Source organism: Hemiscyllium ocellatum, chromosome 23, assembly GCF_020745735.1.
Source record: "Hemiscyllium ocellatum isolate sHemOce1 chromosome 23, sHemOce1.pat.X.cur, whole genome shotgun sequence".
NCBI lineage: Eukaryota > Metazoa > Chordata > Chondrichthyes > Orectolobiformes > Hemiscylliidae > Hemiscyllium > Hemiscyllium ocellatum.
Window position 1 is genome coordinate 48,961,863 of NC_083423.1, and position 12,419 is coordinate 48,974,281.

The following is a 12,419-nucleotide window of genomic DNA, read 5'->3' on the forward strand; positions in this document are numbered from 1 at the left end:
GTCTAAGCCTGAGATTGCCATTGCTAGTTTTCCCTCATACCTGTATGATTGTAGCATCTCCAGAAATAGTTTACCTTATCACCACATCTGATACCCCTGGACTTCTTGAAAAACCATCCTTCATCTGTTTCTTTCTCACATGTGTGCCACCCTTGGTGGTAATATCTGCAGACACGTGTGCATATGTAAACCAGCAACACTCTGTTTTACTTCTTTACCTTTCTCTATTCCATCTATTGGATTGTGTGTTCAATATTCAGTCTTGGATCAGCCAAAATTACCTTCAGTTACAGAATTATTCACCATTAGCCCTTGTCTCAAACTCCATAAACTCAACACAGATTCTAACCCTTATCCAAGTCCTTGTTCCAGACTGATCTAGACCATTTGCAGTCTCAGCATTCCATTCAGCACAGAGGTGAAATTTCATTCACTAAGACCTCAGACTTCCATCGCCATTTACCACCACCCCTGCAGCAGCTCATCTGTTATTGCAGACCTCATTCAGGCCTCTGTCAGCTCAAGATAATGAGCATTCCAAAGTTTCCCTGACTAATTAGTGATCAAAAATAAAAACAAATGCCGAGATGCGCAGCAGTAGGAGTGAGCTGGAACACCACTCACACTAAGGCAGTTACAGACAGCAGTGGTCTGTAGAAGCTATCCCAAGTCAAGTTTTGGCTGGTGAATAAACAGACAATGGAGGCTCATGTGTAAAGTTGAAGGGGAAAAGCTTTTAAAACTGGCACAGATTTACCAGGCTAGAAAAGCCAGAGGTAAGTCAGATTCTTACAGATCAGATCAAGCATTGCTACCAGAGTGAGAAATCACTACAAGGCTGCACACTATCACAAGAAAATCAAGGGGCACAGGAGCAATTTAAAATTAGGCATTGACCTAGAGATCCAACAAAAGGGGAAGTTCAGAAGCCTCAGAAAACTTTATTTAATGCAAGTTGTTTGGACACTATTGTGGCCCCAGAAAAGGCAATAGATCCATGGTTTAAATCAACCCATTCTTTGTAGGAATAATTCAGAAAAAAGTTGTTGAACCAACAAGGATTGTTATTTGGTGTTGTAAACAGTGAAAATGATCTAGGAAATACATTTACTTATATCCAGAAGTGCTCTTATACACAATTCAATTTTCTTTTCCCCAATCACCAAATCATCCATGGTATATTTTCATCTATTAACCTCTACCAGCAAATTGTCTGTTTCCAACTGATTAATTTACATGCGAAGGGCAATGCAAAACAATCAAAGCTGGGAGTGAGCTGAGGAGAAAGGGAAGGGGCTAAATCAAAATGGAAGAGTTAAGAAAAAGATCCTTTACAGTGCCCACCTCTCTCTCTGAGGACATTGAAGGTCTTGGTGGTATTGCATGCTCCCTCTGCAAAGGCACATGGGCACAAATATAGCCACAAAAGGCTTTATAGGAAAGGTGAGGTTACCCTGTTAGGAGTTTTCTACAGGCCTCCTAATAGTCCTAGAGACGTAGAAGAAAGGATTGCGAGGATGATTCAGGAGAAGAGTGAAAGTAATAGGGTGGTTGTTATGGGGGACTTTAACTTTCCAGATATTGACTGGGGAAGCTATAGCTCGAGTACGTTAGATGGGTTGGTGTTTGTCCAATGTGTGCAGGAGGGTTTCCTGACACAATATGTAGACAGGCCGACAAGAGGTGAGGCCATACTGGATTTGGTTCTGGGTAACAAACCAGGCCAGGTGTTAGAATTGGAGGTAGGTGAGCACTTTGGGGACAGTGACCACAATTCGGTGACTTTTACTTTAGTGATGGAGAGGGATAAGTGTGCACTACAGGGCAAGAGTTATAGCTGGGGGCAGAGAAATTATGATGCGGTGAGGCATGACTTAGGATGTGTGGCTTGGAAAAGTATGCTTCAAGGGAAGGGTGCAATTGATATGTGGAGCTTATTCAAGGAGCAACTATTGAGTGTCCTTGATAAGTATGTACCTGTCAGGCAGGGAGGAAAGGGTCGTGTGAGGGAGCCGTGGTTTAATAAGGAATTGGAATCCCTTGTTAAAGGGAAGAGGGCGGCCTATGTAAAGATGAGGCATGAAGGTTCAATTGGGGCGTTTGAGAGCTAAAAAATGAGGTCAGCAGATGCTGGAGATCACAGCCGAAAATGTGTTGCTGGTCAAAGCACAGCAGGTTAGGCAGCATCTCAGGAATAGGGAATTCGACGTTTCGAGCATAAGCCCTTCATCAGGAATGAGAGAGAGTAGCCAAGCAGGCTAAGATAAAAGGTAGGGAGGAGGGACTTGGGGGAGGGGCGATGGAGGTGGGATAGGTGGAAGGAGGTCAAGGTGAGGGTGATAGGCCGGAGTGGGGTGTGGGCGAAGAGGTCAGTAACGAGATTGCAGGTTAGGAGGGCGGTGCTGAGTTGAGGGAACCGACTGAGACAAGGTGGGGGGAGGGGAAATGAGGAAACTGGAGAAATCTGAATTCATACCTTGTGGTTGGAGGGTTCCCAGGCGGAAGATGAGGCGCTCCTCCTCCAGCCGTCGTGTTGTTATGTTCTGCCGTTGGAGGAGTCCAAGGACCTGCATGTCCTCAGTGGAGTGGGAGGGAGAGTTAAAGTGTTGAGCCACGGGGTGGTTGGGTTGGTTGGTCCGGGCGGCCCAGAGTGTTCTCTGAAGCGTTCCGCAAGTAAGCGGCCCATCTTCCTTCTCTGAAGCGTTCCGCAAGTAAGCGGCCCGTCTCCCTTCTCTGAAGCGTTCCGCAAGTAAGCGGCCTGTCTCCCTTCTCTGAAGCGTTCCGCAACCTCCGCAACAGAGTCCCCCCAGACGTGATCGACGATGCCCTCCACCGTATCTCCTCCACTTCCCACTCCTCCGCCCTTGAGCCCCGCTCCTCCAACTGCCACCAAGACAGAACCCCACTGGTTCTCACCTACCACCCCACCAACCTCCGCATACAACGTATCATCCGCCGTCATTTCCGCCACCTCCAAACGGACGCAACCACCAAGGATATATTTCCCTCCCCTCCCCTATCAGCGTTCCGCAAGGACCACTCCCTTCGTGACTCCCTCGTCAGATCCACACCCCCCACCAACCCAACCTCCACCCCCGGCACCTTCCCCTGCAACCGCAGGAAATGTAAAACTTGCGCCCACACCTCCACACTCACTTCCCTCCAAGGCCCCTACGGATCCTTCCATATCCGCCATAAGTTCACCTGTACCTCCACACACATCATCTATTGCATCCGCTGCACCCAATGTGGCCTCCTCTATATTGGGGTGACGGGCCGCTTACTTGCGGAACGCTTCAGAGAAAACCTCTGGGCCGCCCGGACCAACCAACCCAACCACCCCGTGGCTCAACACTTTAACTCTCCCTCCCACTCCACCGAGGACATGCAGGTCCTTGGACTCCTCCACCGGCAGAACATAATAACATGACGGCTGGAGGAGGAGCGCCTCATCTTCCGCCTGGGAACCCTCCAACCACAAGGTATGAATTCAGATTTCTCCAGTTTCCTCATTTCCCCTCCCCCCACCTTGTCTCAGTCGGTTCCCTCAACTCAGCACCGCCCTCCTAACCTGCAATCTCCTTACTGACCTCTCCGCCCACACCCCACTCCGGCCTATCACCCTCACCTTGACCTCCTTCCACCTATCCCACCTCCATCGCCCCTCCCCCAAGTCCCTCCTCCCTACCTTTTATCTTAGCCTGCTTGGCTACTCTCTCTCATTCCTGATGAAGGGCTTATGCTCGAAACGTCGAATTCCCTATTCCTGAGATGCTGCCTAACCTGCTGTGCTTTGACCAGCAAGTAAACCAGCAACACATTTTCGGCGTTTGAGAGCTATAAGGTAGCCAGGAAGGAACTAAAGAGAAAGCTAAGAGCAGCAAGGAGGGTACATGAAAAGTCCTTGGTTGGTAGGATTAGGGAAAACCCAAAGGCTTTCTATAGGTATGTCAGGAATAAAAGAATGACTAGGGTAGGAATAGGTCCAGTCATGCATAGTAGTGGGAAGTTGCGTGTGGAGGCTGAAGAAATTGGGGAGACACTGAATGAATACTTTTCGTCAGTATTCACTCAGGAACAGGACATTGTTGCCGATGTGAATATTGAGTCACAATTAATTAGAATGGATGGCTTTGAGGTATGTAGGGAAGAGGTGTTGGAAATACTGGAAAGGGTGAAAATAGATAAGTCCCCTGGGCCTGATGGCATTTATCCTAGGATTCTCTGGGAAGCAAGGGAGGCGATTGCAGAACCATTGGCCTTGATTTTTATGTCCTCGTTGTCTACAGGAATAGTGCCAGAAGACTGGAGGATAGCAAATGTGGTTCCCTTGTTCAAGAAGGGAAATAGGGATAACCCTACTAACTATAGGCCGGTGAGTCTTACCTCTGTTGTGGGCAAAGTCTTAGTGAGAATTGTAAGGGATAGGGTTTATGAACATCTGGATAGGAATAATGTGATCAAGGATATTCAGCATGGTTTTGTGAAGGGCAGGTCGTGCCTCACAAACCTTATTGAATTCTTTGAGAAGGTGACTAAGGAGGTGGATGAGGGTAAAGTGGTAGATGTGGTGTATATGGATTTTAGTAAGGCGTTTGATAAGGTTCCCCATGGTAGGCTACTGAAAAAAATACGGAGGTATGGCATTGAGGGTGAGTTGGAGGTTTGGATTAGGAATTGGCTGGCTGGAAGAAGACAGAGGGTAGTAGTTGATGGTAAAGGTTCATCTTGGAGTGCAGTTACCAGCGGTGTTCCACAAGGATCTGTTTTGGGACCACTGCTGTTTGTCATTTTTATAAATGACCTGGAGGAGGGGCTAGAAGGTTGGGTGAGCAAGTTTGTGGATGATACGAAAGTCAGTGGAGTTGTTGACAGTGAGGAAGGATGTGGCAGGTTACAGCGGGATACAGATAAGCTGCTCAGCTGGGCAGAAAGGTGGCAAATGGAGTTCAATGTAGCTAAGTGTGAAGTGGTTCACTTTGGTAAGAGTAACAAGAAGATGGAGTACTGGGCTAGTGGTCGGATACTTGGTAGTGTGGATGAGCAGAGGGATCTTGGTGTCCATGTACACAGATCTCTGAAAGTTGCCACCCAGGTAAATAGTGCTGTGAAGAAGGCATATGGCGTACTGGCTTTTATTGGTAGAGGAATTGAGTTCCGGAGTCCTGAGGTAATGTTGCAGTTGTATAAGACTCTGGTGCGGCCGCATCAGGAGTATTGTGTGCAGTTTTGGTCGCCATCCAATAGGAAGGATGTGGACACACTGGAACGGGTGCAGAGGAGGTTTACCAGGATGTTGCCTGGTATGGTAGGAAGATCATATGAGGAAAGGCTGAGGCACTTGGGGCTGTTTTCATTGGAGAAAAGAAGGTTTAGGGGTCACTTGATAGAGGTGTACAAGATGATTGGGGGTTTAGATAGGGTTGACCATGAGAACCTTTTTCCACGTATGGAGTCAGATATTACGAGGGGGCATAGCTTTAAATTAAAGGGTGGTAGGTATAGGACTGATGTTAGGGGTAGATTCTTTACTCAGCGAGTCGTGAGTTCATGGAATGCCCTGCCAGTAACAGTGGTGGACCCTCCCTCTTTATGGGCATTTAAACAGGCATTGGATAGGCATATGGAGGAAAGTGGGCTAGTGTAGGTTAGGTGGGCTTGGATCGGTGCAACATCGAGGGCCGAAGGGCCTGTACTGCGCTGTATTTTTCTATGTTCTATGTTCTAAAAGAGGGGCAAACTATCAGCAGCTATGATCCCCCCTGCAGCAAACTTCCAGATCCATTGTTGGACAAATTAGGGCCAGAAGCAGACCCACAAAGATGTCCTCCATCTTGCCCACACCCCTCAGCACCAGATGCCGAAAAATCAGGAGCATGGGCCTGAAGTGTAACCAAAAGCACAAAAGATTTTTCAAATAACCAAAAATGAGGGCTTAATTATCCCAACCAATATTTACATGATTCACTACTCCACAGCACCACAAAGCAAACAGTTAGGTTGGGAGTCCATCAACCACGGAGGATATACACTTTTTTTTAAAAGAAACTGGATTCTTCTAATGCATCTGCAAGAATAGGATTTATTTGACAAAGCCATTAAGGGTCATTATTAAAGCCACAGAGAGTGGGATTCATTCAGTAAAGCTGTTAAGGAAATGGGAACAATTTATTCAGGCCACAGCTATTGGTTCATAGGATTCAACTTGAGAAGCTGTGAACAAGGTGAGAATCATACATTTCATTTTCAGAAAGTGGAATATTCTATTCTGACCTAGATATATTGAAAATTCCTCAGTATGTGTTAGCAGCATTGCTATGCCACCAAAGTGAAAGTCTTTAAAACATGGAAAATAAATAATTATATGTGGAAGCCATGGCACCAGAAACAATAGCAAGATTTAATTTCAGGAGATCACCAGAGAAAACAATTCTTAAAAAACAGAATTTCTTTGAAGCTTTATGATAAATCAGAAGCTGAACAAGTAAATATAATTCTGTGCACAATTGGGAATACAGCTGATGATACAGCATGTCAAGATGTAAAAGAAGCATGAGTGACCTTTGAACAAGTTCTGTCAATTTGACAATTATTTTAAATTGCTCATAGCGTACAGTGATGTGCACACTTGGTGGATTAGGCAGAGGAAATGTATGGTTACAGGAATAGGGTAGGGGGTGGGTCTGGGTGGGCTGCTCTTCGGAGGGGTGGTGTGCACTTGATGGGCTGAATGGTCTGCTTCCACACTGTAGGAATCTATGATAAGTATATGATGACTTTGTGAAGGTGGTGAGGTGCACACAACTCCACAGAGGTCACCACTGAGAAAGAATAACCAATGTTCATAGATTCAGAACACAGTCAACAAGATATTGCTTGGTTCAGAGGTCCTGGAAACTAAATAAAAGTGCCCATTTTAACACCATATCCATCTTCTGCAAAGGAAATTCATGGAATTAAAAGGTTCTCTAGATATTCCAAAGGAGCAATAGCCTATTTCTACAGAAATACATCCTCAATGAAGGATATCCAAGGGATAAAATGTCCTCCAATTAAAGGCAATTTCAGACCTCACACTGTCAGGAACAGAATCAAAATCAACAATCTTTAATCCACAACCCTACCAGTCTTCCAATTCTGGAGAATGCATTCTGAATACAGAAGCATTCTGTATTGCCCGTGTCTCTGAAATCAGAAATTTATGGAGGTGATAAGGTCACTATAAAAGACATTATATGCATAAATGTATGAATATTCATAATGAAAAAAATATCGATGTAAATGTCATACATGTGTGCAAGAATCTGAAAGGGTCAGTGTTGAGAAGTGCTATAAGCACCACCCTATATGATGATGCCATGTGCGTTTGGCAGGAGAACAGTTTAGGACCTTTCTCTGTACCAACATTTACCATATTAATGTAACTTGTACATGGCCAGAATCTTGCAATAAACTACATCTTATTTGTTGGTAGTACAGAATTCAATTATTGCTGAAAAAAACATTTTGTTAAAGCTTTTCATCTTATACTTATCAGGATTATTTGCAAGAATACCAACTTAAAGGGAGAAACAACATTTATACAATGAGAGAAAAGTGCTGATTGATTGGCAGCTGAATTCCAGAAATAAAAGTATCCCCATCTCTTTTAAAAGGCTTCCTTATTTTTAGCCCATAATTGTAGTTCTAGATTCTCTCACTAGAAAAGGTTTCAACATCCATTCAGTCAAGACCTCAGAGGATCGTTTATTTTTCAGTCTACTCCTTTCCTCAAAAAGCAGTCCACATATTCCAGATATTAGTCTGTTCCCACTTTCTCCCCATACGCTTTGATCCCTTTTAGCCCTAAGAACAATTTATGTCCTTCTAGAAAACATTCGATGTTTTGGCCTCAACCGCTTTCTGAAGCAGAGAATTCTACAGGCTCACCACTATTTGGGTGAAGAAATATCTAATTTCAGTCCAAAATGGCCTACCCTTAATCCTTAGAAAATGGACTCTGGTTAGGAGAGGTATTGCCAAGGAAGATACACCAGTTAACGATCAGGATAAATCTTAAGGCATGTTTACTCTGATTATCAAGGTCACCTATTTGTTGAGTTGAAATAGGAACAATGATTGTTCATATTCTTTCCAAAATCAAAGAACAGGGCTTTGTGTAGCTTCCAGTACATGCAAATGTAACATACTGTGATCGTCCTAAATTGGGTGTAATCATAATTCTTTTCACACTTAGGGTTATCCAGCAAATGCTGTCCAATTGCCAAATTAAATCAATGCTCTTGAGATTTTTCAGATACAGGTTTGTTGGATAACATCAATAACTTGTTTATTGTGAAGAACTAAAGTGATAATGCTGTTTAATATGCTCTGCCTGTCTTTGGACTGTACATCACTCTGGCACTGAAATCCATATATGACATTTCTCATTTATTCTGATGAGTGAAAGATGAAAAGCTTCAAGAAAATATGTCTTTCTCCAGGAAGACAAATGCCACTTCTTATAAAACTGTCAAGTGATTTTTCTTCTCCCACACTGGACCAAGCAAGACTTGTAGATCCCTACCATGGAAGAGGATGGTGGCTGCAAATTTACAAAATGGTTCATAAAACATGATGAGCAGAGGTCAGGATTCATTTTACAGCAATTCTGAGTTTTCAATAGCAAACCTTCTCAAATGGTTTAAGAAATTCAATGCCCTGTTATTTCAACTTGTTTGGATTGACACTTTCAAAGCAGTTCCCTCCATAATCATGCAACTGATATAAAACGTTGCAGAAACAAAAAACAGAACTTGTTGGAAGAGTTCAGCAGGTCTGGCAACATCAGGGGAGAAATCAGAGTTAATGTTAGGGTCCAGTGACCCTTCTTCAGAACCGATAGCAGCTAAGAAAAAGCTGTTATTATGCAGAACATAGGGTGGGGAGAGGGTAAGGAGAAAAATAGGTGGATATAGCTGCCAAACAGAGAGAAGAATAGTAGGACAGACAAATGAGTAGATAATGACCAGCCTAGGAGAATGAATAGCTAATAATAGGGATTATTAGTGGCTAACAATAGGTTGTGAGTAATTGGAGACCATGTGATAACAAGGCCTGGTGTTTGGGCGTTAGGCTAACGACATGGGAGAAGGTGTCTCCAGCTCAAGCTCTAAAAATGTTGAACTCGATATTGAGTCCAAAAGGCTGTACAGTTCCTAAATGGAAAATGAGGTGTTTTTCTTCCAATTTGCACTGAATTTCACAGGAGCCCTGCAGCAAACCTGAGTCAGAGATGTTGGCCAAGGAACAAGATGGTGTATTAAAGTGGCAGGCAACTGGAAGGTCAGTCATATTTTGCAGCAGAACATAGGTGTTCTGTAAAGCAGTCAGCCAGTTTACCCTTTGGCTCCCCAACGTAGAGGAGACCATAATGTTGTTTCCCAGCATAGACATAATTAACATAATTAATCTTTTTAAAAAATTTATTCCTAAGAAGAAAGTAGCTTATTTGTTTTATAAGCCAATTTCAGTAATCTAAAATTGCTTTGTTTACAGGCAGTGGCTTAATATTCTAGACAGAATGCTACCACTTTAGTCCTTATTGAAATGGAAGGATCATTTTGGGGGAATGCATAACGGATCCTCTACAGTACATCGTTTACAAGAGCTAGAGAATTCACATTACACATCTGGACTCTCCGATCTATAGAGATGGGCATGGCGGGTGCAGGTTAACATCTCAATTTTGGCAAAGCAAGATTTCTACTTTAAAAAGGAACCACAGGAGGTATCTGAAGGGCCCGTGACATTGGAATGGAGAGGAAGTTAGGGAAAGCTGCCCTTTTGGGTCTCTCACTCCAGAGATCCAGCTTTGGGATCCGAGCAACTGCAGTGTGCACTACAGCCAATCAGGTGTGGATAGAAATGCAGAGGAAGGCAACAGCAGAAATTGCAAAACATAATTCATTAGTACCTGAAACTACTGTTAAGGTGTAAAAAATGTAATCCATCAGCTAGCATTTGTAATTTTTAACTCATTACTGCATGCAGATGTATAAATTCTGACAGTGAATCTTGTCTCTAGTGATTACATTTGCATGAAGAAGTTTCTTTTGGCTTTCTGTTAACAGATGTTCAATTGTGACTCAATATGTTAATAGAGTTGTTACAAAAACAGGTTACAGCTGCCAAGACACAGATTGCCAGAAAAACCTGGGACATCTTTACCTTTCTTCATGCTTGTAAATGGCAACGTGTACTGACCAAGCAAATCATTCTCACTGAGAGGATTAACGTCTTTTACTGTGAATCGCACTAATGCCAGTTCTGGAATTTGAATGCAAAAAAGCAAAGAATCATTCCACAATGGGTAGCACCCTAGAGAGGAAAGAATACAACAGTTTAGGAATTTGGTTTGCTGCAATCAAACGTAATGTGCAGTAGTTAACATCCCCCTGCCACTGGATTTGTGACTTTCCTATTGCCCCCATCCCAAAGATCTACCCAGTAAACAGATCAGGTGATAGATCTCGGAGGCAGGATTTCCTCCCCATACAGGGGCTTAAAGCATTCCTCCAGCCAATTAACAGTCCTCAGAGCTTTATTGTGCAGCCATCAGGAACAGGGATGTGCCACCCCTATCACCAGTTCATGCAAATGGAGAATTGGTCTACTATTCTGACTAAGTTCCGTGCTTCCCATGGACAAACACAAAATTAGGAAATTTGACCTGTGGCGATGAACCCTATTTAAAATCAGCTCTCTTGCGTCTCTCTGTAATAACTGGTGTAATCATGTATTGATGGGTTCTATCAAAAAGGAAGTAATTCACATTTTTGGTCCCTATTCTGTTGACTTTAATTATTTTTGCAAAGTAGGACTGCTTGAGTTTCCCCTTTGGTTAGCACTGAGCACAGCACATTTCAACTATGGGAAACACAAGTCACTGAACTCTCTATTTAACAGAAAGTATCAAACATTAGGATGTCTATTTAGTACTGGTGTCAGTTCATGTGGCATTGAACTGGATGCATTGAGGTATCATTAATTAGTAGAAAGTGAGGACTGTAAGATGTGCTGGAGATCAGAGTTGAAAAGTGTGGCTTTGGAAAAGCATAGCACGTCAGGTAGCATCTAAGGAGCAGGAGAGAAGATGTTTCATGCATAAGTCCTTCATTAGGAATGTACTTTGTTATTCCGGATGAAGGGTTTATGTCCAAAACATCAGTTCTCTTGCTCCTTGGATGTTGCCTGACCTGCATCATTAATTAGTAACAATGGATGCTAAGGAACCATAGTTAAAGGGTGAGGTTTGACAACATGAATATATTTTCTCTGGAATAAATAAAAGTGATTGAGAACTTTAATATTTTTCTTAAATTATGATGTGGCAGTGCCGGTGTTGGACTGCGGTAGACAAAGTCTGAAGTCACATGACACCAGGTTATAATCCAACAGGTTTATTTGAAATTACTTGAAGAAGAAGCAGCGCTCCGAATGCTTGCAATTTCAAATAAACTTACTGAACTATAACATGGTGTCATGTGACTTTGGGCATTCTTGAATTACACCAGGATTTGACAGGATAAATAGGGAAAAAGTAGGAGTCATTGACAGATAACTTAAAACCATAACAGAGAGTGAAACAAAGACTTAGGATAGTTGCTCTTTTATAACTTTGTTTTTTATTGTTTTGCTTTAGCACAAGGTATATGAGAGACTAAAAAACACATTATCTTTTCAGAGAAAGGCTAAGTACTGTGAGCAGAGAGTGGGGTAAAGAATTGATATAGCAAAGAGCTTTGTCAATATGTATGCTTCTAAATGATTGTGATAAGAATCATAGAAACCCCTACAGTGTGGAAACAGAACCTTTCGTCCAACAAGTCCACACCAATCCTCTAAAGAGTAACCCACCCAGATCCATTCCCCAACCCTATTATCCTACATTTACCCCGACTATTGCACCTAACCTACACATCCCTGAACACGATGGGCAATTTTGCATGGCCAATCCACCTAATCTGCACACCTTTGGACTGTGGGAGGAAGTCGGAGCACCCGGAGGAAACTGGGGAGAATGTGCAAACTCCACACTGACAGTCGCCTCAGGCGGGATTCAAATTCAGGTCCCTGGTGCTGTGAGGCAGAGGTGCTAACCACTGCGCCACCATGGTCTAAGTATCATCATGTAATCAGACATCTACAAGTCGTGTAGATATCCTCTGGTCACATCAATAAAACATGGTTTAAAAAGTAAAAATGACAAATAGCTTATTGTATAAAAAGATATATTTTATGTTTCCATCTTTTCCTTCAGCAAAGTATTAATTTGAACACTCACTCAGCACAGAGCAGCCCAGTCTTTAAAATAATTTCACTAATGTTTTAATGTAGCAAAATAGCATATTTAATTACACAAAATTCTGTTTGAGATA

General features: G+C 43.0%; 1 protein-coding gene across 3 annotated transcripts in view; it reads right to left on the reverse strand.

Annotated features, from left to right (window-relative positions):
• LOC132826927 (1-phosphatidylinositol 4,5-bisphosphate phosphodiesterase zeta-1-like) overlaps positions 1-12,419 on the reverse strand; it is a 146,114-nt gene that overhangs the window by 4,374 nt on the left and 129,321 nt on the right. For all 3 annotated transcript variants that reach the window (XM_060843229.1, XM_060843228.1, XM_060843227.1), the window contains one exon: positions 10,210-10,359. In XM_060843229.1, coding sequence (XP_060699212.1) covers positions 10,210-10,359 — 150 coding nt within the window. The remainder of the gene's footprint in view (positions 1-10,209; positions 10,360-12,419) is intronic.